A 26400-nucleotide genomic window follows, 5' to 3' on the forward strand; every position below is an offset into this window, starting at 1 on the left:
CAAAAAAATTCTTCCGGGCATGCTGTGACTTGTGGGTTTTTTTCTAGGACCTTCTCTCCGGCGGAGAAAAACTACTCCATCGGGGATCGAGAACTACTGGCCATTAAATTGGCGCTTGAGGAATGGAGGCACCTGCTGGAGGGATCAAAATTTCCAGTTATCATTTACACCGACCACAAGAATCTATCCTATCTCCAGTCTGCCCAACGGCTGAATCCTCGCCAGGCCAGGTGGTCGTTGTTCTTTGCCCGTTTTAACTTTGAAATTCACTTTCGCCCTGCCGACAAGAACATTAGGGCCGATGCCCTCTCTCGTTCCTCGGATGCCTCGGAAGTAGAGGTCTCTCCGCAACACATCATTCCTCCTGACTGCCTGATCTCCACTTCTCCAGCCTCCATCAGGCAAACTCCTCCAGGGAAGACCTTCGTTTCTCCACGCCAACGTCTCGGGATTCTCAAATGGGGACACTCCTCCCACCTCGCGGGCCATGCGGGCATCAAAAAATCCTTGCAACTCATCTCTCGTTTCTATTGGTGGCCGACTCTGGAGACGGATGTTGTTGATTTTGTGCGGGCCTGCACTGTCTGTGCCCGGGATAAGACTCCTCGACGGTTACAAACTGGGACCACGCTATCTTGGTCCTTTCAAAGTCTTGTGCCAGATTAACCCTGTCTCTTACAAACTCCTTCTTCCTCCTTCTCTTCGTATTCCCAATGCCTTCCATGTCTCTCTCCTTAAACCACTCATCATTAACCGCTTCTCTCCCAAACTTGTTTCTCCCACTCCTGTTTCCGGTTCTTCTGACGTCTTCTCCGTGAAGGAGATTCTGGCCTCCAAGACGGTCAGAGGAAAAAAAAATTTCTTAGTGGATTGGGAAGGCTGTGATCCAGAAGAGAGATCCTGGGAACCTGAGGACAACATCCTAGACAAAAGTGTTGTCCTCAGGTTCTCAGGCTCCAAGAAGAGGGGGAGACCCAAGGGGGGGGGGTACTGTTACGCCGAGCGCTCCGGGTCCCCGCTCCTCCCCGGAGCGCTCGCAACATCCTCGCAATTGCAGCGCCCCGGTCAGACCTGCTGACCGGGTGCGCTGCGATACCTCTCCCAGCCGGGATGCGATTCGCGATGCGGGAGGCGCCCGCTCGCGATGCGCATCCCGGCTCCCGTACCTGACTCGCTCTCCGTCGGTCTTGTCCCGGCGCACGCGGCCCCGCTCCTTAGGGCGCGCGCGCGCCGGGTCTCTGCAATTTAAAGGGCCACTGCGCCACTGATTGGCCCAGTTGGCTTAATTAGTGTGTTCACCTGTGCACTCCCTATTTATACCTCACTTCCCCTGCACTCCCTCGCCGGATCTTGTTGCCATTGTGCCAGTGAAAGCGTTTCCTTGTGTGTTCCTAGCCTGTGTTCCAGACCTCCTGCCGTTGCCCCTGACTACGATCCTTGCTGCCTGCCCCGACCTTCTGCTACGTCCGACCTTGCTCTTGTCTACTCCCTTGTACCGCGCCTATCTTCAGCAGTCAGAGAGGTTGAGCCGTTGCTGGTGGATACGACCTGGTTGCTACCGCCGCAGCAAGACCATCCCGCTTTGCGGCGGGCTCTGGTGAATACCAGTAGCAACTTAGAACCGGTCCACCAACACGGTCCACGCCAATCCCTCTCTAGCACAGAGGATCCACCTCCAGCCAGCCGAATCGTGACAGTGATGATATTATATAACCCCCTGCTCTATGATATTATATATTATACTGTGATGATATAATATAACCCCCTGCTCTATGATATTATACTGTGATGATATTATATAACCCCCTGCTCTATGATATTATATATTATACTGTGATGATATTATATAATCTCCTGCTCTATTAAATTATATATTATACTGTGATGATATTATATAACCCCCTGCTCTATGATATTATATATTATACTGTGATGATATTATATAACCCCCTGCTCTATGATATTATATATTATACTGTGATGATATTATATAACCCCCTGCTCTATATTATACATTATACAGTGATGATATTATATAACCTCCTGCTCTATGATATTATATATTATGCTGTGATGATATTATATAACCCCCTGCTCTATATTATACATTATACAGTGATGATATTATATAACCCCCTGCTCTATTATATTATATATTATACTGTGATGATATTATATAACCCCCTGCTCTATGATATTATATATTATACTGTGATGATATTATATAACCCCCTGCTCTATGGTATTATATATTATACTGTGATGATATTATATAACCCCCTGCTCTATGATATTATATAGTATACTGTGATGATATTATATAACCTCCTGCTCTATGATATTATATATTATGCTGTGATGATATTATATAACCCCCTGCTCTATATTATACATTATACAGTGATGATATTATATAACCCCCTGCTCTATTATATTATATATTATACTGTGATGATATTATATAACCCCCTGCTCTATGATATTATATATTATACTGTGATGATATTATATAACCCCCTGCTCTATGATATTATATATTATACTGTGATGATAATATATAACCTCCTGCTCTATGATATTATATATTATATTGTGATGATATTATATAACCCCCTGCTCTATGATATTATATAGTATACTGTGATGATATTATATAACCTCCTGCTCTATGATATTATATATTATGCTGTGATGATATTATATAACCCCCTGCTCTATATTATACATTATACAGTGATGATATTATATAACCCCCTGCTCTATTATATTATACTGTGATGATATTATATAACCCCCTGCTCTATGATATTATATATTATACTGTGATGATATTATTTAACCCCCTGCTCTATTATATATATTATACTGAGATTATATTATATAACCCCCTGCTCTATTATATTATACTGTGATGATATTATATAACCCCCTGCTCTATGATATTATATATTATACTGTGATGATAATATATAACCCCCTGCTCTATGATATTATATATTATACTGTGATGATATTATATAACCCCCTGCTCTATGATATATATTATACTGTGATGATATTATATAACCCCCTGCTCTATTATATTATATATTATACTATGATGATATTATATAACCCCCTGCTCTATGATATATATTATACTGTGATGATAATATATAACCCCCTGCTCTATTATATTATATATTATACTGTGATGATATAATATAACCCCCTGCTCTATGATATATATTCTACTGTGATGATATAATATAACCCCCTGCTCTATTATATATATTGTACTGTGATGATATTATATAACCTCCTGCTCTATGATATTATATATTATACTGTGATGATATTATATAACCCCCTGCTCTATGATATTATATAACCCCCTGCTCTATGATATTATATATTATACTGTGATGATATTATATAACCCCCTGCTCTATTATATTATATATTATACTGTGATGATATTATATAACCCCATGCTCTATTATATTATATAATATACTGTGATGATATTATATATTATACTGTGATGATATTATATAACCCCCTGCTCTATGATATTATATATTATACTGTGATGATATTATATAACCCCCTGCTCTATGATATATATTATACTGTTATGATATTATATAACCCACTGCTCTATGATATTATATATTATGCTGTGATTATATTATATAACCCCCTGCTCTATGATATATATTATACTGTGATGATATTATATAACCCCCTGCTCTATGATATTATATATTATACTGTGATGATATTATATAACCCCCTGCTCTATGATATTATATATTATACTGTGATGATATAATATAACCCCCTGCTCTATGATATTATATAATCTCCTGCTCTATTAAATTATATATTATACTGTGATGATATTATATAATATATTATATAATATATATCATAGAGCAGGGGGTTATATAATATCATCACAGCATAATATATAATATCATAGAGCAGGGGGTTATATGATATTATATAATCTCCTGCTCTATTAAATTATATATTATACTGTGATGATGTTATATAACCCCCTGCTCTATGATATTATATATTATACTGTGATGATATTATATAACCCCCTGCTCTATTATATTATATATTATACTGTGATGATATTATATAACCCCCTGCTCTATGATATTATATATTATACTGTGAAGATATTATATAACCTCCTGCTCTATGATATTATATATTATACTGTGATGATATTATATAACCCCCTGTTCTATGATATTATATATTATACTGTGATGATATTATATAACCCCCTGTTCTATGATATTATATATTATACTGTGATGATATAATATAACCCCCTGCTCTATTATATATATTATACTGAGATTATATTATATAACCCCATGCTCTATTATATTATACTGTGATATTATATAACCCCCTGTTCTATGATATTATATATTATACTGTGATGATATTATATAATCTCCTGCTCTATTAAATTATATATTATACTGTGATGATATTATATAACCCCCTGCTCTATGATATTATATATTATACTGTGATGATATTATATAATCTCCTGCTCTATTAAATTATATATTATACTGTGATGATATTATATAACCCCCTGCTCTATTATATTATATAGTATACTGTGATGATATTATATAACCTCCTGCTCTATGATATTATATATTATACTGTGATGATATAATATAACCCCCTGCTCTATGATATTATATATTATACTGTGATGATATTGTATAATCTCCTGCTCTATTAAATTATATATTATACTGTGATGATATTATATAACCCCCTGCTCTATGATATTAAATATTATACTGTGATGATATTATATAACCCCCTGCTCTATGATATTATATATTATACTGTGATGATATTATATAACCCCCTGCTCTATATTATACATTATACAGTGATGATATTATATAACCCCCTGCTCTATTATATTATATATTATACTGTGATGATATTATATAACCCCCTGCTCTATGATATTATATATTATACTGTGATGATATTATATAACCTCCTGCTCTATGATATTATATATTATGCTGTGATGATATTATATAACCCCCTGCTCTATGATATTATATATTATACTGTGATGATATTATATAACCCCCTGCTCTATATTATACATTATACAGTGATGATATTATATAACCCCCTGCTCTATTATATTATATATTATACTGTGATGATATTATATAACCCCCTGCTCTATGATATTATATATTATACTGTGATGATATTATATAACCTCCTGCTCTATGATATTATATATTATGCTGTGATGATATTATATAACCCCCTGCTCTATATTATACATTATACAGTGATGATATTATATAACCCCCTGCTCTATTATATTATACATTATACAGTGATGATATTATATAACCCCCTGCTCTATTATATTATATATTATACTGTGATGATATTATATAACCCCCTGCTCTATGATATTATATATTATACTGTGATGATATTATATAACCTCCTGCTCTATGATATTATATATTATACTGTGATGATATTATATAACCTCCTGCTCTATGATATTATATATTATGCTGTGATGATATTATATAACCCCCTGCTCTGTATTATACATTATACAGTGATGATATTATATAACCCCCTGCTCTATTATATATACTGAGATTATATTATATAACCCCCTGCTCTATTATATTATACTGTGATGATATTATATAACCCCCTGCTCTATGATATTATATATTATACTGTGATGATAATATATAACCCCCTGCTCTATGATATTATATATTATACTGTGATGATATTATATAACCCCCTGCTCTATGATATATATTATACTGTGATGATATTATATAACCCCCTGCTCTATTATATTATATATTATACTGTGATGATATAATATAACCCCCTGCTCTATTATATATATTATACTGTGATGATATTATATAACCTCCTGCTCTATGATATTATATATTATACTGTGATGATATAATATAACCCCCTGCTCTATGATATTATATATTATACTGTGATGATATAATATAACCCCCTGCTCTATGATATTATATATTATACTGTGATGATATTATATAACCCCCTGCTCTATGATATATATTATACTGTGATTGTATTATATAACCCCCTGCTCTATTATATATATTATACTGTGATGATATTATATAACCTCCTGCTCTATGATTATATATATTATACTGTGATGATGTTATATAACCCCCTGCTCTATGATATTATATATTATACTGTGATGATATTATATAACCCCCTGCTCTATGATATTATATTTTATACTGTGATGATATTATATAACCCCCTGCTCTATGATATTATATATTATACTGAGATTATATTATATACCCCCCTGCTCTATGATATTATATATTATACTGTGATGAAATTATATAACCCCATGCTCTATGATATTATATATTATACTATGATGATATAATATAACCCCCTGCTCTATTATATATATTATACTGTGATGATATTATATAACCTCCTGCTCTATGATATTATATATTATACTGTGATGATATAATATAACCCCCTGCTCTATGATATTATATAACCCCCTGCTCTATGATATTATATATTATACTGTGATGATATAATATAACCCCCTGCTCTATGATATTATATATTATACTGTGATGATATTATATAACCCCCTGCTCTATGATATATATTATACTGTGATTATATTATATAACCCCCTGCTCTATTATATATATTATACTGTGATGATATTATATAACCTCCTGCTCTATGATTATATATATTATTGTTACGCCGAGCGCTCCGGGTCCCCGCTCCTCCCCGGAGCGCTCGCTACACTCTCCTCACTGCAGCGCTCCGGTCAGATCCACTGACCCGGGGCGCTGCGATACTGCCTCCAGCCGGGATGCGATTCGCGATGCGGGTAGCGCCCGCTCGCGATGCGCACCCCGGCTCCCGTACCTGACTCGCTCTCCGTCGGTCCTGTCCCGGCGCGCGCGGCCCCGCTCCTTAGGGCGCGCGCGCGCCGGGTCTTTGCGATTTAAAGGGCCACTGCGCCGCTGATTGGCGCAGTGGTTCCAATTAGTCTGATCACCTGTGCACTTCCCTATATCACCTCACTTCCCTTGCACTTCCTTGCCGGATCTTGTTGCCATTGTGCCAGTGAAAGCGTTTCCTTGTGTGTTCCTAGCCTGTGTTCCAGACCTCCTGCCGTTGCCCCTGACTACGATCCTTGCTGCCTGCCCCGACCTTCTGCTACGTCCGACCTTGCTTCTGTCTACTCCCTTGTACCGCGCCTATCTTCAGCAGCCAGAGAGGTGAGCCGTTGCTAGTGGATACGACCTGGTCACTACCGCCGCAGCAAGACCATCCCGCTTTGCGGCGGGCTCTGGTGAAAACCAGTAGTGACTTAGAACCGATCCACTAGCACGGTCCACGCCAATCCCTCTCCGGCACAGAGGATCCACTACCTGCCAGCCGGCATCGTGACAGTAGATCCGGCCATGGATCCCGCTGAAGTTCCTCTGCCAGTTGTCGCTGACCTCACCACGGTGGTCGCCCAGCAGTCACAACAGATAGCGCAACAAGGCCAACAGCTGTCTCAACTGACCGTTATGCTACAGCAGTTACTACCACAGCTTCAGCAATCATCTCCTCCGCCAGCTCCTGCACCTCCTCCGCAGCGAGTGGCCGCTCCTGGTCTACGCCTATCCTTGCCGGATAAATTTGATGGGGACTCTAAGTTTTGCCGTGGCTTTCTTTCCCAATGTTCCCTGCATCTGGAGATGATGTCGGACCAGTTTCCTACTGAAAGGTCTAAGGTGGCTTTCGTAGTCAGCCTTCTGTCTGGAAAAGCCCTGTCTTGGGCCACACCGCTCTGGGACCGCAATGACCCCGTCACTGCCTCTGTACACTCCTTCTTCTCGGAAATCCGAAGTGTCTTTGAGGAACCTGCCCGAGCCTCTTCTGCTGAGACTGCCCTGTTTAACCTGGTCCAGGGTAATTCTTCCGTTGGCGAGTATGCCGTACAATTCCGTACTCTTGCTTCAGAATTATCCTGGAATAATGAGGCCCTCTGCGCGACCTTTAAAAAAGGCCTATCCAGCAACATTAAAGATGTTCTGGCCGCACGAGAAATCCCTGCTAATCTACATGAACTCATTCACCTAGCCACTCGCATTGACATGCGTTTTTCCGAAAGGCGTCAGGAGCTCCGCCAGGATATGGACTTTGTTCGCACGAGGCGTTTCTTCTCCTCGGCTCCTCTCTCCTCTGGTCCCCTGCAATCCGTTCCTGTGCCTCCCGCCGTGGAGGCTATGCAGGTCGACCGGTCTCGCCTGACACCTCAAGAGAGGACACGACGCCGCATGGAGAATCTTTGCCTGTACTGTGCCGGTACCGAACACTTCCTGAGGGATTGTCCTATCCGTCCTCCCCGCCTGGAAAGACGTACGCTGACTCCGCACAAAGGTGAGACAGTCCTTGATGTCTACTCTGCTTCTCCACGTCTTACTGTGCCTGTGCGGATGTCTGCCTCTGCCTTCTCCTTCTCTACTATGGCCTTCTTGGACTCTGGATCTGCAGGAAATTTTATTTTGGCCTCTCTCGTCAACAGGTTCAACATCCCAGTGACCAGTCTCGCCAGACCCCTTTACATCAATTGTGTAAACAATGAAAGATTGGACTGTACCATACGTTTCCGCACGGAGCCCCTTCTAATGAGCATCGGATCTCATCACGAGAGGATTGAACTTTTGGTCCTCCCCAATTGCACTTCTGAAATTCTCCTTGGACTTCCCTGGCTTCAACTTCATTCCCCAACCCTGGATTGGTCCACTGGGGAGATCAAGAGTTGGGGGCCCTCTTGTTCCAAGGACTGTCTAAAACCGGTTCCCAGTAACCCTTGCCGTGACTCTGTGGTTCCTCCAGTAACCGGTCTCCCTAAGGCCTATATGGACTTTGCGGATGTTTTTTGCAAAAAACAAGCTGAGACTCTACCTCCTCACAGGCCTTATGATTGTCCTATCGACCTCCTCCCGGGCACTACTCCACCCCGGGGCAGAATTTATCCTCTATCCGCCCCAGAGACTCTTGCCATGTCTGAATACGTCCAGGAAAATTTGAAAAAGGGCTTTATCCGTAAATCCTCCTCTCCTGCCGGAGCCGGATTTTTCTTTGTGTCCAAAAAAGATGGCTCCCTACGTCCTTGCATTGACTACCGCGGTCTTAATAAAATCACGGTTAAGAACCGCTACCCCCTACCCCTCATCTCTGAACTCTTTGATCGCCTCCAAGGTGCCCACATCTTTACTAAACTGGACTTAAGAGGTGCTTATAATCTCATCCGCATCAGAGAGGGGGATGAATGGAAAACGGCATTTAACACCAGAGATGGACACTTTGAGTATCTGGTCATGCCCTTTGGCCTGTGCAACGCCCCTGCCGTCTTCCAAGACTTTGTTAATGAAATTTTTCGTGATCTTTTATACTCCTGTGTTGTTGTATATCTGGACGATATCCTGATTTTTTCTGCCAATCTAGAAGAACACCGCCAGCATGTCCGTATGGTTCTTCAGAGACTTCGTGACAATCAACTCTATGCCAAAATTGAGAAATGTCTGTTTGAATGCCAATCTCTTCCTTTTCTAGGATACTTGGTCTCTGGCCAGGGACTACAAATGGATCCAGACAAACTCTCGGCCGTCTTAGATTGGCCACGCCCCTCCGGACTCCGTGCTATCCAACGCTTTTTGGGGTTCGCCAATTATTACAGGCAATTTATTCCACATTTTTCTACCGTTGTGGCCCCTATCGTGGCTTTAACCAAAAAAAATGCCGATCCCAAGTCTTGGCCTCCTCAAGCGGAAGACGCCTTTAAACGACTCAAGTCTGCCTTTTCTTCGGCTCCCGTGCTCTCCAGACCTGACCCTTCCAAACCCTTCCTATTGGAGGTTGATGCCTCCTCAGTGGGAGCTGGAGCTGTTCTTCTACAAAAAAATTCTTCCGGGCATGCTGTCACTTGTGGTTTTTTTTCTAGGACCTTCTCTCCGGCGGAGAGGAACTACTCCATCGGGGATCGAGAGCTTCTAGCCATCAAATTAGCACTTGAGGAATGGAGGCATCTGCTGGAGGGATCAAGATTTCCAGTTATTATTTACACCGATCACAAGAACCTCTCCTATCTCCAGTCTGCCCAACGGCTGAATCCTCGCCAGGCCCGGTGGTCTCTGTTCTTTGCCCGATTTAATTTTGAAATTCACTTTCGGCCTGCCGATAAGAACATTAGGGCCGATGCTCTCTCTCGTTCCTCGGATGCTTCGGAAGTTGAACTCTCTCCGCAACACATCATTCCTCCTGACTGCCTGATTTCCACTTCTCCAGCCTCCATCAGGCAAACTCCTCCAGGAAAGACCTTTGTTTCTCCACGCCAACGCCTCGGAATCCTCAAATGGGGTCACTCCTCCCATCTCGCAGGTCATGTGGGCATCAAGAAATCTGTGCAACTCATCTCCCGCTTCTATTGGTGGCCGACTCTGGAGACGGATGTTGTGGACTTTGTGCGAGCCTGCACAATCTGTGCCCGGGATAAGACTCCTCGCCAGAAGCCCGCTGGTTTTCTTCATCCCCTGCCTGTCCCCGAACAGCCTTGGTCTCTGATTGGTATGGATTTTATTACTGATTTACCCCCTTCCCGTGGCAACACTGTTATTTGGGTGGTCGTTGATCGATTCTCCAAAATGGCACATTTCATCCCTCTTCCTGGTCTTCCTTCAGCGCCTCAGTTGGCTAAACAATTTTTTGTACACATTTTTCGTCTTCACGGGTTGCCTACGCAGATCGTCTCGGATAGAGGCGTCCAATTCGTGTCTAAATTCTGGAGGGCTCTCTGTAAACAACTCAAGATTAAATTAAATTTTTCTTCTGCATATCATCCCCAATCCAATGGACAAGTAGAAAGAATTAACCAGGTCTTGGGTGATTATTTACGACATTTTGTTTCCTCCCGCCAGGATGACTGGGCAGATCTCCTTCCATGGGCCGAATTCTCGTATAACTTCAGAGTCTCTGAATCTTCCTCCAAATCCCCATTTTTCGTGGTGTACGGCCGTCACCCTCTTCCCCCCCTCCCTACTCCCTTGCCCTCTGGTTTGCCCGCTGTGGATGAAATTTCTCGTGACCTTTCCATCATATGGAGAGAGACCCAAAATTCTCTCTTACAGGCTTCATCACGCATGAAGAAGTTCGCGGATAAGAAAAGAAGAGCTCCTCCCATTTTTTCCCCTGGAGACAAGGTATGGCTCTCCGCTAAATATGTCCGCTTCCGTGTCCCTAGCTACAAGTTGGGACCACGCTATCTTGGTCCTTTCAAAATTTTGTGCCAGATTAATCCTGTCTCTTACAAACTTCTTCTTCCTCCTTCTCTTCGTATTCCTAATGCCTTTCACGTTTCTCTTCTTAAACCACTCATCATCAACCGTTTCTCTCCCAAATCTGTTCCTCCCACTCCTGTTTCCGGCTCCTCGGACATCTTCTCCGTCAAAGAGATTCTGGCATCAAAAAAGGTCAGAGGGAAAACCTTTTTTTTAGTGGATTGGGAGGGTTGTGGTCCAGAGGAGAGATCCTGGGAACCTGAGGACAATATCCTAGACAAAAGTCTGCTCCTCAGGTTCTCAGGTTCTAAGAAGAGGGGGAGACCCAAGGGGGGGGGTACTGTTACGCCGAGCGCTCCGGGTCCCCGCTCCTCCCCGGAGCGCTCGCTACACTCTCCTCACTGCAGCGCTCCGGTCAGATCCACTGACCCGGGGCGCTGCGATACTGCCTCCAGCCGGGATGCGATTCGCGATGCGGGTAGCGCCCGCTCGCGATGCGCACCCCGGCTCCCGTACCTGACTCGCTCTCCGTCGGTCCTGTCCCGGCGCGCGCGGCCCCGCTCCTTAGGGCGCGCGCGCGCCGGGTCTTTGCGATTTAAAGGGCCACTGCGCCGCTGATTGGCGCAGTGGTTCCAATTAGTCTGATCACCTGTGCACTTCCCTATATCACCTCACTTCCCTTGCACTTCCTTGCCGGATCTTGTTGCCATCGTGCCAGTGAAAGCGTTTCCTTGTGTGTACCTAGCCTGTGTTCCAGACCTCCTGCCGTTGCCCCTGACTACGATCCTTGCTGCCTGCCCCGACCTTCTGCTACGTCCGACCTTGCTTCTGTCTACTCCCTTGTACCGCGCCTATCTTCAGCAGCCAGAGAGGTTGAGCCGTTGCTAGTGGATACGACCTGGTCACTACCGCCGCAGCAAGACCATCCCGCTTTGCGGCGGGCTCTGGTGAAAACCAGTAGTGACTTAGAACCGATCCACTAGCACGGTCCACGCCAATCCCTCTCCGGCACAGAGGATCCACTACCTGCCAGCCGGCATCGTGACAATTATACTGTGATGATATTATATAACCCCCTGCTCTATGATATTATATTTTATACTGTGATGATATTATATAACCCCCTGCTCTATTATATTATATATTATACTGTGATGATATTATATAACCCCCTGCTCTATGATATATATTATACTGTGATTATATTATATAACCCCCTGCTCTATTATATATATTATACTGTGATGATATTATATAATCTCCTGCTCTATGATATTATATATTATACCGTGATGATATTATATAACCCCCTGCTCTATGATATTATATTTTATACTGTGATGATATTATATAACCCCCTGCTCTATGATATTATATATTATACTGAGATTATATTATATACCCCCCTGCTCTATGATATTATATATTATACTGTGATGAAATTATATAACCCCCTGCTCTATGATATTATATATTATACTATGATGATATTATATAACCTCCTGCTCTATGATATTATATATTATACTGTGATTATATTATATAACCCCCTGCTCTATGATATTATATATTATACTGTGATGATATTATATAACCCCCTGCTCTATGATATTATATATTATACTGTGATGATATAATATAACCCCCTGCTCTATGATATTATATATTATACTGTGATGATATTATATAACCCCCTGCTCTATGATATTATATATTATACTGTGATGATATTATATAACCTCCTGCTCTATGATATATATTATACTGTGATGATATTATATAACCCTCTGCTCTATGATATTATATATTACACTGTGATGATATTATATAACCCCCTGCTCTATGATATTATATATTATATTATACTGTGATGATATTATATAACCCCCTGCTCTATGATATTATATATTATATTGTGATGACATTATATAACCCCCTGCTCTATGAGATTATATATTATACTATGATGATATTATATAACCCCCTGCTCTATGATATTATATATATTATACTGTGATGATATTATATAACCCCCTGCTCTATGATATTATATATTATACTGTGATGACATTATATAACCCCCTGCTCTATGATATTATATATATTACACTGTGATGATATTATATAACCCCCTGCTCTATGATATATATTATACTGTGATGATATTATATAACCCCCTGCTCTATGATATTATATATATTACACTGTGATGATATTATATAACCCCCTGCTCTATGATATTATATATTATACTGTGATGACATTATATAACCTCCTGCTCTATGATATATATTATACTGTGATGACATTATATAACCCTCTGCTCTATTATATTATATATTATACTGTGATGATATTATATAACCTCCTGCTCTATGATATATATTATACTGTGATGACATTATATAACCCTCTGCTCTATGATATTATATATTATACTGTGATGACATTATATAACCCTCTGCTCTATCATATTATATATTATACTGTGATGACATTATATAACCCCCTGCTCTATGATATATATTATACTGTGATGATATTATATAACCCCCTGCTCTATTATATTATATATTATACTGTGATGATATTATATAACCCCCTGCTCTATGATATTATATATTATACTGTGATGATATTATATAACCCCCTGCTCTATTATATTATATATTATACTGTGATGATATTATATAACCCCCTGCTCTATGATATTATATATTATACTGTGATGACATTATATAACCCCCTGCTCTATGATATTATATATTATACTGTGATGACATTATATAACCCCCTGCTCTATGATATTATATATTATACTGTGATGATATTATATAACCCCCTGCTCTATGGTATTATATATTATACTGTGATGATATTATATAACCCCCTGCTCTATTATATTATATATTATACTGTGATGATAATATATAACCCCCTGCTCTATTATATTATATATTATACTGTGATGATATTATATAACCTCCTGCTCTATTATATTATATATTATACTATGATGATAATATATAACCTCCTGCTCTATGATATTATATATTATACTGTGATGATAATATATAACCCCCTGCTCTATTATATTATATTATACTGTGATGATAATATATAACCCCCTGCTCTATGATATTATACTGTGATGATATTATATAACCCCCTGCTCTATGATATTATATATTATACTGTGATGATATTATATAACCCCCTGCTCTATGATATTATATATTATACTGTGATGATATTATATAACCCCCTGCTCTATGATATTATATATTATACTGTGATGATAATATATAACCCCCTGCTCTATGATATATATTATACTGTGATGATAATATATAACCCCCTGCTCTATGATATATATTATACTGTGATGATATTATATAATCCCCTGCTCTATGATATATATTACACTGTGATGATAATATATAACCCCCTGCTCTATGATATTATACTGTGATGATATTATATAACCCCCTGCTCTATGATATTATATATTATACTGTGATGATATTATATAACCTCCTGCTCTATGATATTATATATTATACTGTGATGATATTATATAACCCCCTGCTCTATGATATTATATATTATACTGTGATGATATTATATAACCCCCTGCTCTATGATATTATATATTATACTGTGATGATAATATATAACCCCCTACTCTATGATATTATATATTATACTGTGATGATAATATATAACCCCCTGCTCTATGATATTATACATTATACTGTGATGATATTATATAACCCCCTGCTCTATGATATTATATATTATACTGTGATTATATTATATAACCCCCTGCTCTATGATATTATATATTATACTGTGATGATATTATATAACCTCCTGCTCTATGATATATATTATACTGTGATGATATTATATAACCTCCTGCTCTATTATATTATATATTATACTGTGATTATATTATATAACCCCCTGCTCTATGATATTATATATTATACTATGATGATATTATATAACCCCCTGCTCTATGATATTATATATTATACTGTGATGATATTATATAACCCCCTGCTCTATGATATTATATATTATACTGTGATGATATTATATAACCCCCTGCTCTATGATATATATTATACTGTGATGATATTATATAATCCCCTGCTCTATGATATATATTATACTGTGATGATAATATATAACCCCCTGCTCTATTATATTATATATTATACTGTGATGATATTATATAACCCCCTACTCTATGATATTATATATTATACTGTGATGATATTATATAACCCCCTGCTCTATTATATTATATATTATACTGTGATGATAATATATAACCCCCTGCTCTATGATATTATATATTATACTGTGATGATATTATATAACCCCCTGCTCTATTATATTATATATTATACTGAGATTATATTATATAACCCCCTGCTCTATGATATTATATATTATACTGTGATGATAATATATAACCCCCTGCTCTATTATATTATATTATACTGTGATGATAATATATAACCCCCTGCTCTATGATATTATACTGTGATGATATTATATAACCCCCTGCTCTATGATATTATATATTATACTGTGATGATATTATATAACCCCCTGCTCTATGATATTATACTGTGATGATATTATATAACCCCCTGCTCTATGATATTATATATTATACTGAGATTATATTATATACCCCCCTGCTCTATGATATTATATATTATACTGTGATGATATTATATAACCCCCTGCTCTATGATATTATATATTATACTGTGATGATATTATATAATCCCCTGCTCTATGATATTATATATTATACTGTGATGATATTATATAACCCCCTGCTCTATGATATTATATATTATACTGTGATGATATTATATAACCCCCTGCTCTATGATATTATATATTATACTGTGATGATATTATATAACCCCCTGCTCTATGATATTATATATTATACTGTGATGATAATATATAACCCCCTGCTCTATGATATATATTATACTGTGATGATATTATATAATCCCCTGCTCTATGATATATATTATACTGTGATGATAATATATAACCCCCTACTCTATGATATTATATATTATACTGTGATGATATTATATAACCCCCTGCTCTATTATATTATATATTATACTGTGATGATAATATATAACCCCCTGCTCTATGATATTATATATTATACTGTGATGATATTATATAACCCCCTGCTCTATTATATTATATATTATACTGAGATTATATTATATAACCCCCTGCTCTATGATATTATATATTATACTGTGATGATAATATATAACCCCCTGCTCTATTATATTATATTATACTGTGATGATAATATATAACCCCCTGCTCTATGATATTATACTGTGATGATATTATATAACCCCCTGCTCTATGATATTATATATTATACTGTGATGATATTATACAACCCCCTGCTCTATGATATTATACTGTGATGATATTATATAACCCCCTGCTCTATGATATTATATATTATACTGAGATTATATTATATACCCCCCTGCTCTATGATATTATATATTATACTGTGATGATATTATATAACCCCCTGCTCTATGATATTATATATTATACTGTGATGATATTATATAACCCCCTGCTCTATGATATTATATATTATACTGTGATGATAATATATAACCCCCTGCTCTATGATATATATTATACTGTGATGATAATATATAACCCCCTGCTCTATGATATATATTATACTGTGATGATATTATATAATCCCCTGCTCTATGATATATATTACACTGTGATGATAATATATAACCCCCTGCTCTATGATATTATACTGTGATGATATTATATAACCCCCTGCTCTATATTATACATTATACAGTGATGATAATATATAACCCCCTGCTCTATGATATTATATATTATACTGAGATGATATTATATAACCCCCTGCTCTATGATATTATATATTATACTGTGATGATATTATATAACCCCCTGCTCTATGATATTATATATTATACTGTGATGATAATATATAACCCCCTGCTCTATGATATTATACATTATACTGTGATGATATTATATAACCCCCTGCTCTATGATATTATATATTATACTGTGATTATATTATATAACCCCCTGCTCTATGATATTATATATTATACTGTGATGATATTATATAACCTCCTGCTCTATGATATATATTATACTGTGATGATATTATATAACCTCCTGCTCTATTATATTATATATTATACTGTGATTATATTATATAACCCCCTGCTCTATGATATTATATATTATACTGTGATGATAATATATAACCCCCTGCTCTATGATATTATATATTATACTATGATGATAATATATAACCCCCTGCTCTATGATATATATTACACTGTGATGATAATATATAACCTCCTGCTCTATTATATTATATTACACTGTGATGATATTATATATTATACTGTGATGATATTATATATTATACTGTGATGATATTATATATTATACTGTGATGATATTATATAACCCCCTGCTTTATGATATTATATATTATACTGTGATGACATTATATAACCCCCTGCTCTATGATATTATATATTATACTGTGATGATATTATATAACCCCCTGCTCTATGATATTATATATTATACTGTGATGACATTATATAACCCCCTGCTCTATGATATTATATATTATACTGTGATGATATTATATAACCCCCTACTCTATTATATTATATTACACTGTGATGATATTATACAAGGCTGCAGTTCTTACTCCCGGGCGGCAGGTGGCGCTGCTCCCCTGTCCTCCTCCTTCTCCCGGGCGCAGTGATGTAGCAGAGCCGTGTGAGGCGCACGTGTGCTTGCGGCGGGGTCCGGTGAGTCACGGTTACACAGCACTTCTGCTCCGGGGCTGGAGCCGCGGTATATAGAGGAGGAGAGGCGGGGATCCGCACACTGCACGGCGGCCGAGGACATGGACACAGCCCGGAGCCTCCTGGAGCGGGCGGGGACCCTGCACCTGCACACCGGCAACCTGATGAACTGGGGCCGGCTGAAGAAGAAGTGCGCGGTGACCCCGGGCGAGGAGGTGAGAGGACTACAAGTCCCAGCGACACCCGGAAACCTATAGTCTATACAGCTGGGGGGAAACTACAACTCCCAGCATGCCCGGACAGCCGAAGGCTCCAGAGTCAGAGGTTAGGAGACACTTTATACCATGCTGGGGGGTCAGGGCATGCTGGGAGTTGTAGTTTTGCTATTGCTCCAGGTCAGAGGTTAGGAGACTCTTTATTCTACCATGCTGGGGTGTCTGGGCATGCTGGGAGTTGTAGTTTTGCCTTCAGGTCAGAGGTTAGGAGACACTTTATTACAGTTGTCTTCAACTTGTGGACCTCCCAGATGTTGCAAAACTACAACTCCCAGCATGCCCGGACAGCCAACGGCTCCAGAGTCAGAGGTTAGGAGACTCTTTATTCTACCATGCTGGGGTGTCTGGGCATGCTGGGAGTTGTAGTTTTGCAATTGCTCCGGGTCAGAGGTTAAGAGACACTTTATCACAGCGGTCTTCAACCTGCGGACCTCCAGATGTTGCAAAACTACAACTCCCAGCATGCCCGGTCAGCCGTTGGCTGTCCGGGCATGCTGGGAGTTGTAGTTTTGCAACATCTGGAGGTCCGCAGGTTGAAGACCACTGCTTTATTATATCATACCCTGTCAGGACATGCTGGGAGTTGTAGTTTTTTTTTTATATACATAAATGTTAAATATTTGGGAACAATCAGATTAATAAAAAAAAATCTAGATGGTTTGTTTTTTACTGAAAAAAAACAAAACAATTAAACAATGGATGAAAAAATATGCATTTTGAATAAGTAACTGAGGAATTTAAAGGGTTAAACGCTGTTGGGCCATTAATCTAAGGAGTAAGGGCCCCTCCATAATGCCCGACTGTACCCTGTCTGGGGCACACAGGGGATTGGTAAGAAAACGGGCGCCAACCTTCCCCACCTATATACATTTTCTGCATTTTGAATAAGTAACTAGTGATTTTAAGGGGTTAAACGCCTCACTAAAGTGGGGAAATAAATACGAATAACGGCCCCTATGTCATATCCAAAAAGTTAGCGGCCAAAAAAACAAGTGCGATTATTATTTGGTGGTGACGATCGTCTGTGTCGCACAAGGAGAAATTCTCATTTGTCACCAGTTAGTGATTCAAATACTGAGAATGTATATAGGGGGGGGGGAAGGTTGGCGCCTGTTTTCTTGCCAATCCACAGTTTGGCCCAGGCTGGGTACAGTCGGGTATTATGGAGGGGCCCTTACTCTTTATATTCCCACCCTTACATTAGTTGGCCCAACAGAGTTTAACCCCTTAAATCCCTCCAGTTAATTATTCAAAATGCACTGTGGGGGGGTCAGGCACATCTCTCTGATCCAATGGAGGAAAGAGGGGAAGGGGGCTCCAACTCCGCAATGTGGTAAGTAAAAATTTAACCTTTTAATAATACATGGTTAAAAAATATATCCTTGGTCCAAATAGCCAAAAGAAGACAAACAAAAGTGCTCAGTGACGCGTTTCGGACCAACTAAGGGTCCTTAGCACCATGACTAAGGACTCTTAGTTGGTCCGAAACTCGTCGGTTGACGTGGGTTTTAACTCGCTGAGCACTTTTGTTTGTCTTTTTTTTTTTATCTATTTGGACCAAGGATATTTTTTAACCATGTATTTATTATTAAAGGTTACATTTTACTTCCCACATTGCGGATCAGTTTGCTTCTCCGAGGATTTGGCTCGGCTTTCCTGCTCGCGTGCTCCCTGCAGATGCATCTCCTTGACCTAATGAATCACGGTGAGCTGGAGTCCTTTTTGTTTTTACTTATTTTTTGCTCTGAACTACATCTCTCTAATATCGGCAAGGAGACTGCAGCTCATATGGTCGGGGCGGTGTCTCCCGTGTGTCGGCGCCCTCTCGGTGGTGGTGGTGGTGGATTGCATGGCGCCTTACCAGAAGTTTCCTTTTGGTTTTGGACCGATTTCTCTTCGGTTGCAATACAAAGAACCCCCGACGCCCGTCACTGACCGATTCCCATGGAGCTGCCCAGTATACTGTAAATACCAGTGGCCTCCAAACTGTGGACCTCCAGCTGTTGCAAAACTACAACTCCCAGCATGCCCGGACAGCCGAAGGCTGTCCGGGCATGCTGAGAGTTGTAGTTTTGCAACAGCTGGAGGTCCACATTATGGAGGCCACTGGTATTTACTCTTCTGTGATTCATTCTCTTAGTTCTCTTATTCTCTGGCGCTTTTCACACCGTCCTGGATGTTGCTCGCTCAGGATGACTTTGCAGGTTTTGTTCAGATTCTTCGCCAGATCATTAATCTCCTGTTACCGTATTTTCCGCCCATCTCGTCGGTGGATTAAAGGAGCCTCGGGCCCTATTCACACCTACAGTATCCTGCACGTATTTGAAGCTGCAGATTTTATTCAGTGTAGCTAAATGACTGAACTCCTCATCAAATCTGCAGCTTCAATTATGCGCAGGACACTGTAGGTGCAAATACACCCTAAAGGGGGGAAAAAGATTGAAAACTGTGACGGATCCAACGAGGCTGTCCGGACATGCTGGGAGTTGTAGTTTTGCAACAGCTGGAGGCACCCTGGTGGGGAAACCCAGCTGTATATCCTGCACTGACACAAGGCGACTGAGGATAAAGTTCACGTCTTGTTGTGTAAACAGTGATCGGGCGCTGTCCTCAGATCACACCGGATGGACGCGTTTTATCACCGCCCCGCAGCCGTCACATGACCGTCGCCTAAGATCTGTCACGCCTTGAGGGTGCAAGTGATAAGGGACAACTCCGCTCCCACCGAAATCTTCGCTACTGGCTACGGATGACCTTTCCTCTGTAATAAGTGATGTGACGACTTCACCGCTGCCGGCTGTTCGCTGCGTTTCCTGTGCAGGGGCGCAGTCACACGTACCCCATCTGCGGCAGATTTGATGCTGCAGAGTCAATAGAAATAGTTGAACATTAATTCGGCATCGGTCATATTATGTATGAACATACCTAATAGATGTGACAACGTCAGCATTAATTCGGCATCGGTCACATAATGGACGTACAGTCAGGTCCATAAATATTGGGACCGACACAATTCTAAAATTTTTGGCTCTATTCACCACCACAATGGATTTGAGATGAAACGAATAAGTATTGTTTTAACTGCAGACTGTCAGCTTTAATTTCTGGGTATTTACATCCAAATCCGGTGAACAGTGCAGGAATGACAACAGTTTGCATATGTGCCTCCCACTTGTTAAGGGACCAAAAGTAATGGGACTATTGGCTTCTCAGCTGTTCCATGTCCATGTGTGTGTTATTCCCTCTTTATCCCAATTACAATGAGCATGTTGAACAAAGTATCAAATCTGCAGCGGTCACATTACATGTGAATGTGCATAAGTGAGGTGACAACTTCACCGCTGCCGGCTACTTCTGTAATAAGTGACACGACGGCTCCTCAGTATTGATGACGTTTCTTCTATCAGCTTCACTGCTGACCATTGTGATGTCTCCTCTGTAATAAGTGACATGACGGCTCTGCGGCTCCTCAGTATTGATGACGTTTCCTCTATAATGACACCGCTTCACTGCTGACCATTGTGATGTCTCCTCTGTAATAAGTGACATGGCGGCTCCTCAGTATTGAAGACGTTTCCTCTATAATGATACAGCTTCACTGCTGACCATTGTGATGTCTCCTCTGTAATAAGTGACATGGCGGCTCCTCAGTATTGAAGACGTTTCCTCTATAATGATACAGCTTCACTGCTGACCATTGTGATGTCTCCTCTGTAATAAGTGACATGGCGGCTCCTCAGTATTGATGACGTTTCTTCTATAATGATACAGCTTCAATGCTGACCATTGTGATGTCTCCTCTGTAATAAGTGACATGGCGGCTCCTCAGTATTGATGACGTTTCTTCTATAATGATATAGCTTCACTGATGACCATTGTGATGTTTCCTCTGTAATGAGTGACATGGCGGCTCCTCAGTATTGATGACATTTCCTCTATAATGATACAGCTTCACTGATGACCATTGTGATGTCTCCTCTGTAATAAGTGACATGGCGGCTCCTCAGTATTGATGACGTTTCTTCTATAATGATATAGCTTCACTGCTGACCATTGTGATGTCTCCTCTGTAATAAGTGACATGGCGGCTCCTCAGTATTGATGACGTTTCTTCTATAATGATACAGCTTCAATGCTGACAGTTGTGATGTCTCCTCTGTAATAAGTGACATGGCGGCTCCTCAGTATTGATGACGTTTCTTCTATAATGATATAGCTTCACTGATGACCATTGTGATGTTTCCTCTGTAATGAGTGACATGGCGGCTCCTCAGTATTGATGACATTTCCTCTATAATGATACAGCTTCACTGATGACCATTGTGATGTCTCCTCTGTAATAAGTGACATGGCGGCTCCTCAGTATTGATGACGTTTCTTCTATAATGATACAGCTTCACTGCTGACCATTGTGATGTCTCCTCTGTAATAAGTGAGGTGACAACTTCACCGCTGCCGGCTATTGATGACCCCTTCTGTAATAAGAGCCATTACTACTCCTCTATTGATGAGGCTTCCTCTGTAATAAATGATACAGCTTCACTGCTAGCCATTCTCCTCTGTAGGGATGTGACAACTTGACACTGCCGGCTAATAATGATGATTCCTGTGTAAGGGTCCAGTCACACATACCCTAGCAATATAAATGTTTAAACAAAGTATCAAATCTGCAGCGGTCACATTACATGTGAATGACCTAATAAGAGATGTAACAACTTCACCGCTGCCGGCTATTGATTACACCACTTCTTTTATAAGTGACATGACGGCTCCTCAGTATTGATGACGTTTCCTCTGTAATGATACGGCTTCACTGCTGACCATTGATGACATCATCTCTGTAATATATGAGGTGACAACTTCACCGCTGCCGGCTGTTGATGACACCTTCTGTAATAAGAGCTATGAGGGCTCCTTACTGTTCATGACGTCTCCTCTGTAATAAGTGACATGACGGCTCTGCGGCTCCTCAGTATTGATGACGTTTCCTCTATAATGATACGGCTTCACTGCTGACCATTGATGATATCTACTCTGTAGTCATGTGACAACTTCACCGCTGCCGGCTATTGATGACACCTCCTGTAATAAGAGCTATGAGGGCTCCTCAGTATTGATGACGTTTCCTCTATGATATAGCTTCACTGGAACTTCACTGGTGACGTCTTCTCTGTAGTCATGTGACTACTTCACCGCTGCCGGCTATTGATGACACCTCTTCTGTAATAAGAGCTATGATGGCTCCTCAGTATTGATGACGTTTCCTCTATGATATAGCTTCACTGGTGACGTCTTCTCTGTAGTCATGTGACTACTTCACCGCTGCCGACTGTTGATGACACCTCCTGTAATAAGAGCTATGATGGCTCCTCAGTATTGATGACGTTTCCTCTATGATACAGCTTCACTGCTGACCATTGGTGACGTCTTCTCTGTAGTCATGTGACAACTTCACCGCTGCCGGCTATTGATGGCGTTTCCATTGCGCTAATAATTTTTTTCTTTCTCTTTGCAGTTGGGGGATTGCATACGGACGACTCTAAACGAATGGAGCTTGAAAGTGACCCCTGAGCTTGTGCAGGTAAATACTCCTCATTAGACGAACCCGATAGGCCGCGGTCCCGTTGGATTTTGTCCGTGAACTTTCTCAGTGGCATCAGCCAAAAGCAGAAACATCGCTCAGGAATGTAGACTCCTAGACTCTGTTCTTGTCCTCATGGTTAATGTTTAGGAAAGAGTTTCCCAAGCAGTGTGCCTCCAGCTGTTGCAAAACTACAACTCCCAGCATGCCCGGACAGCCAATGGCTGTCCGGGCATGCTGGGAGTTGTAGTTTTGCAACAGCTGGAGGCACACTGCTTGGGAAATGCTGGTTTAGGGGTATAGAACAGAATTTTTGTCCCTTCTTCAGGCCTGGTGATTGGGTAATAAATGAACATTCAAAACGCTGCTCTATACCTTTTTAAAGGGGTACTCCGATGGAAAATATTTATTTATTAATTTTTAATCAACTGGTGCCAGAAAGTTAAACAGATTTGTAAATGACATCTATTAAAAAATCTTTACCCTTCCAGTACTTTTTTAGCAGGAAATTCTTTTCATTTTGAAATTTTTTTTTTCTTGTCCACAGTGCTCTCTGCTGACACTGTCCAGAGCAGCATAGGTTTGCAATGGGGATTTTCCCCTGCTCTGGACAGTTCCCGATACAGGCATCAGATGTCAGCAGAGAGCAATGTGGACAAGACAAAAAAGACATTCAAAAAGCAAAGAATTTCCTCTGTAGCATACAGCTGCTAAAAAGTACTGAAAGGGTAAAGATTTTTTTAATAGAAGCAATTTACAAATCTGTTTTAACTTTCTGGCACCAGTTGATATAAAAAAAAAAAAAAAAAAACTATTTCCACCGGAGTACCCCTTTAACCCTTTATGGACATAGGACGTAAATGTACCTTCTGGTACTTAAAGTGGTATTCCAGGCCAAAACTTTTTTTTATATATCAACTGCCTCAGAAAGTTAAACAGATTTGTAAATTACTTCTATTAAAAAATCTTAATCCTTCCAATAGTTATTAGCTTCTGAAGTTGAGTTGTTGTTTTCTGTCTAACTGCTCTCTGATGACTCGCGTCCCGGGAGCTGTGCAGTTCCTATGGGGATATTCTCCCATCATGCACAGCTCCCGGGACGTGACATCATCATTGTGCAGTTAGACAGAAAACTTCAGAAGCTAATAACTATTGGAAGGATTAAGATTTTTTAATAGAAGTAATTTACAAATGTTTAACTTTCCAGAGCCAGTTGATAGAGATATATATATATATATATATGGTTTTGCCTGGAATACCCCTTTAACACACCGGGGCGTACGTTTACGTCCTGTACAGGATGCGAGCACCAGTACTGTGAGCAGGGACCCGCCGGTCAACCCTTCAGATGCCGTGATGGATACAGATGGCGGCAGTGCAGGCGTTTGGATGATCAGTTTGAGCTTTTTGTCCTCCTTAACACTTAATCACTAAGGCCACACGGAGATTCAGCTGCAGCAGAGCCCCATTGAATTAAATTGGATTCTGCTGCGCTGTGCACACGGCGGAATTTCCGTGCCAGATGTTTCCGGCACGGAAATTCCATTTTCTTTGTCCGCACAAAGAATGAACACTGAATGCATAGTCGTCTATAAGACGCGGCGTTCCTGTGCGGTCCCGTGCGGACATTCCAGTGTCTGAACATGGTCTAAGGATACGGCAATGTACCAATTTTAGTTTGTTGCCTCCAAGGCCCCCTTTATTTTATTATTAAAGGGGTACTCTGCCAGAAAACATCTTAGCCCCTATCCAAAGGATAGGGGCTAAGATGTCTAATCATGGGAGCTCCGCCTCTGGGGTCCCCCATGTGATATCCGGGCCGGCAGCATCCGGGAACACGTAAGCTTCGAGCTTCAGTGACGTCACACCGCGCCCCCTCCATTCATGTCTATGCTGACTGTCGTCATCCGGCACGGAGCGGAGTTCGCTCTGTGCACCAAATGACTGGGGCGCCGCAGTGGAGATCTTTGGGGTCCCCCGCAATTATCCGTGATTATCCGCGTCCTTTTGGATAGGGGATAAGATGTTTTCCAGCGGAGTCCCCCTTTAAGGGGCTGTCATCTAAAGCGCAATATTGCAGCAATACCTGATGATATTGTAAGAGACTGGCGGATGTTTTACATCTTTTACGCTTATGTATTTGTCGTCCACCATTTTTAGAACAAGAACATGGCACAATGTGTTCGAGCCGATTTGGGGGGGGGTCGTATTTGCCATGTTCTCTCTCTAGAAGTCAATTA

General features: G+C 40.1%; 1 protein-coding gene across 1 annotated transcript in view; it reads left to right on the forward strand.

Annotated features, from left to right (window-relative positions):
• The first annotated feature begins 18263 nt into the window (after positions 1–18263).
• GCLM (glutamate-cysteine ligase modifier subunit) overlaps positions 18264–26400 on the forward strand; it is a 20448-nt gene continuing 12311 nt past the window's right edge. The window contains exons 1-2 of the mRNA XM_056523132.1: positions 18264–18519; positions 24095–24160. Of these exons, the coding sequence (XP_056379107.1) occupies positions 18406–18519; positions 24095–24160 (180 nt within the window). The 5' untranslated portion in view covers positions 18264–18405. The remainder of the gene's footprint in view (positions 18520–24094; positions 24161–26400) is intronic.

Source organism: Hyla sarda, chromosome 6, assembly GCF_029499605.1.
Source record: "Hyla sarda isolate aHylSar1 chromosome 6, aHylSar1.hap1, whole genome shotgun sequence".
Lineage (NCBI taxonomy): Eukaryota > Metazoa > Chordata > Amphibia > Anura > Hylidae > Hyla > Hyla sarda.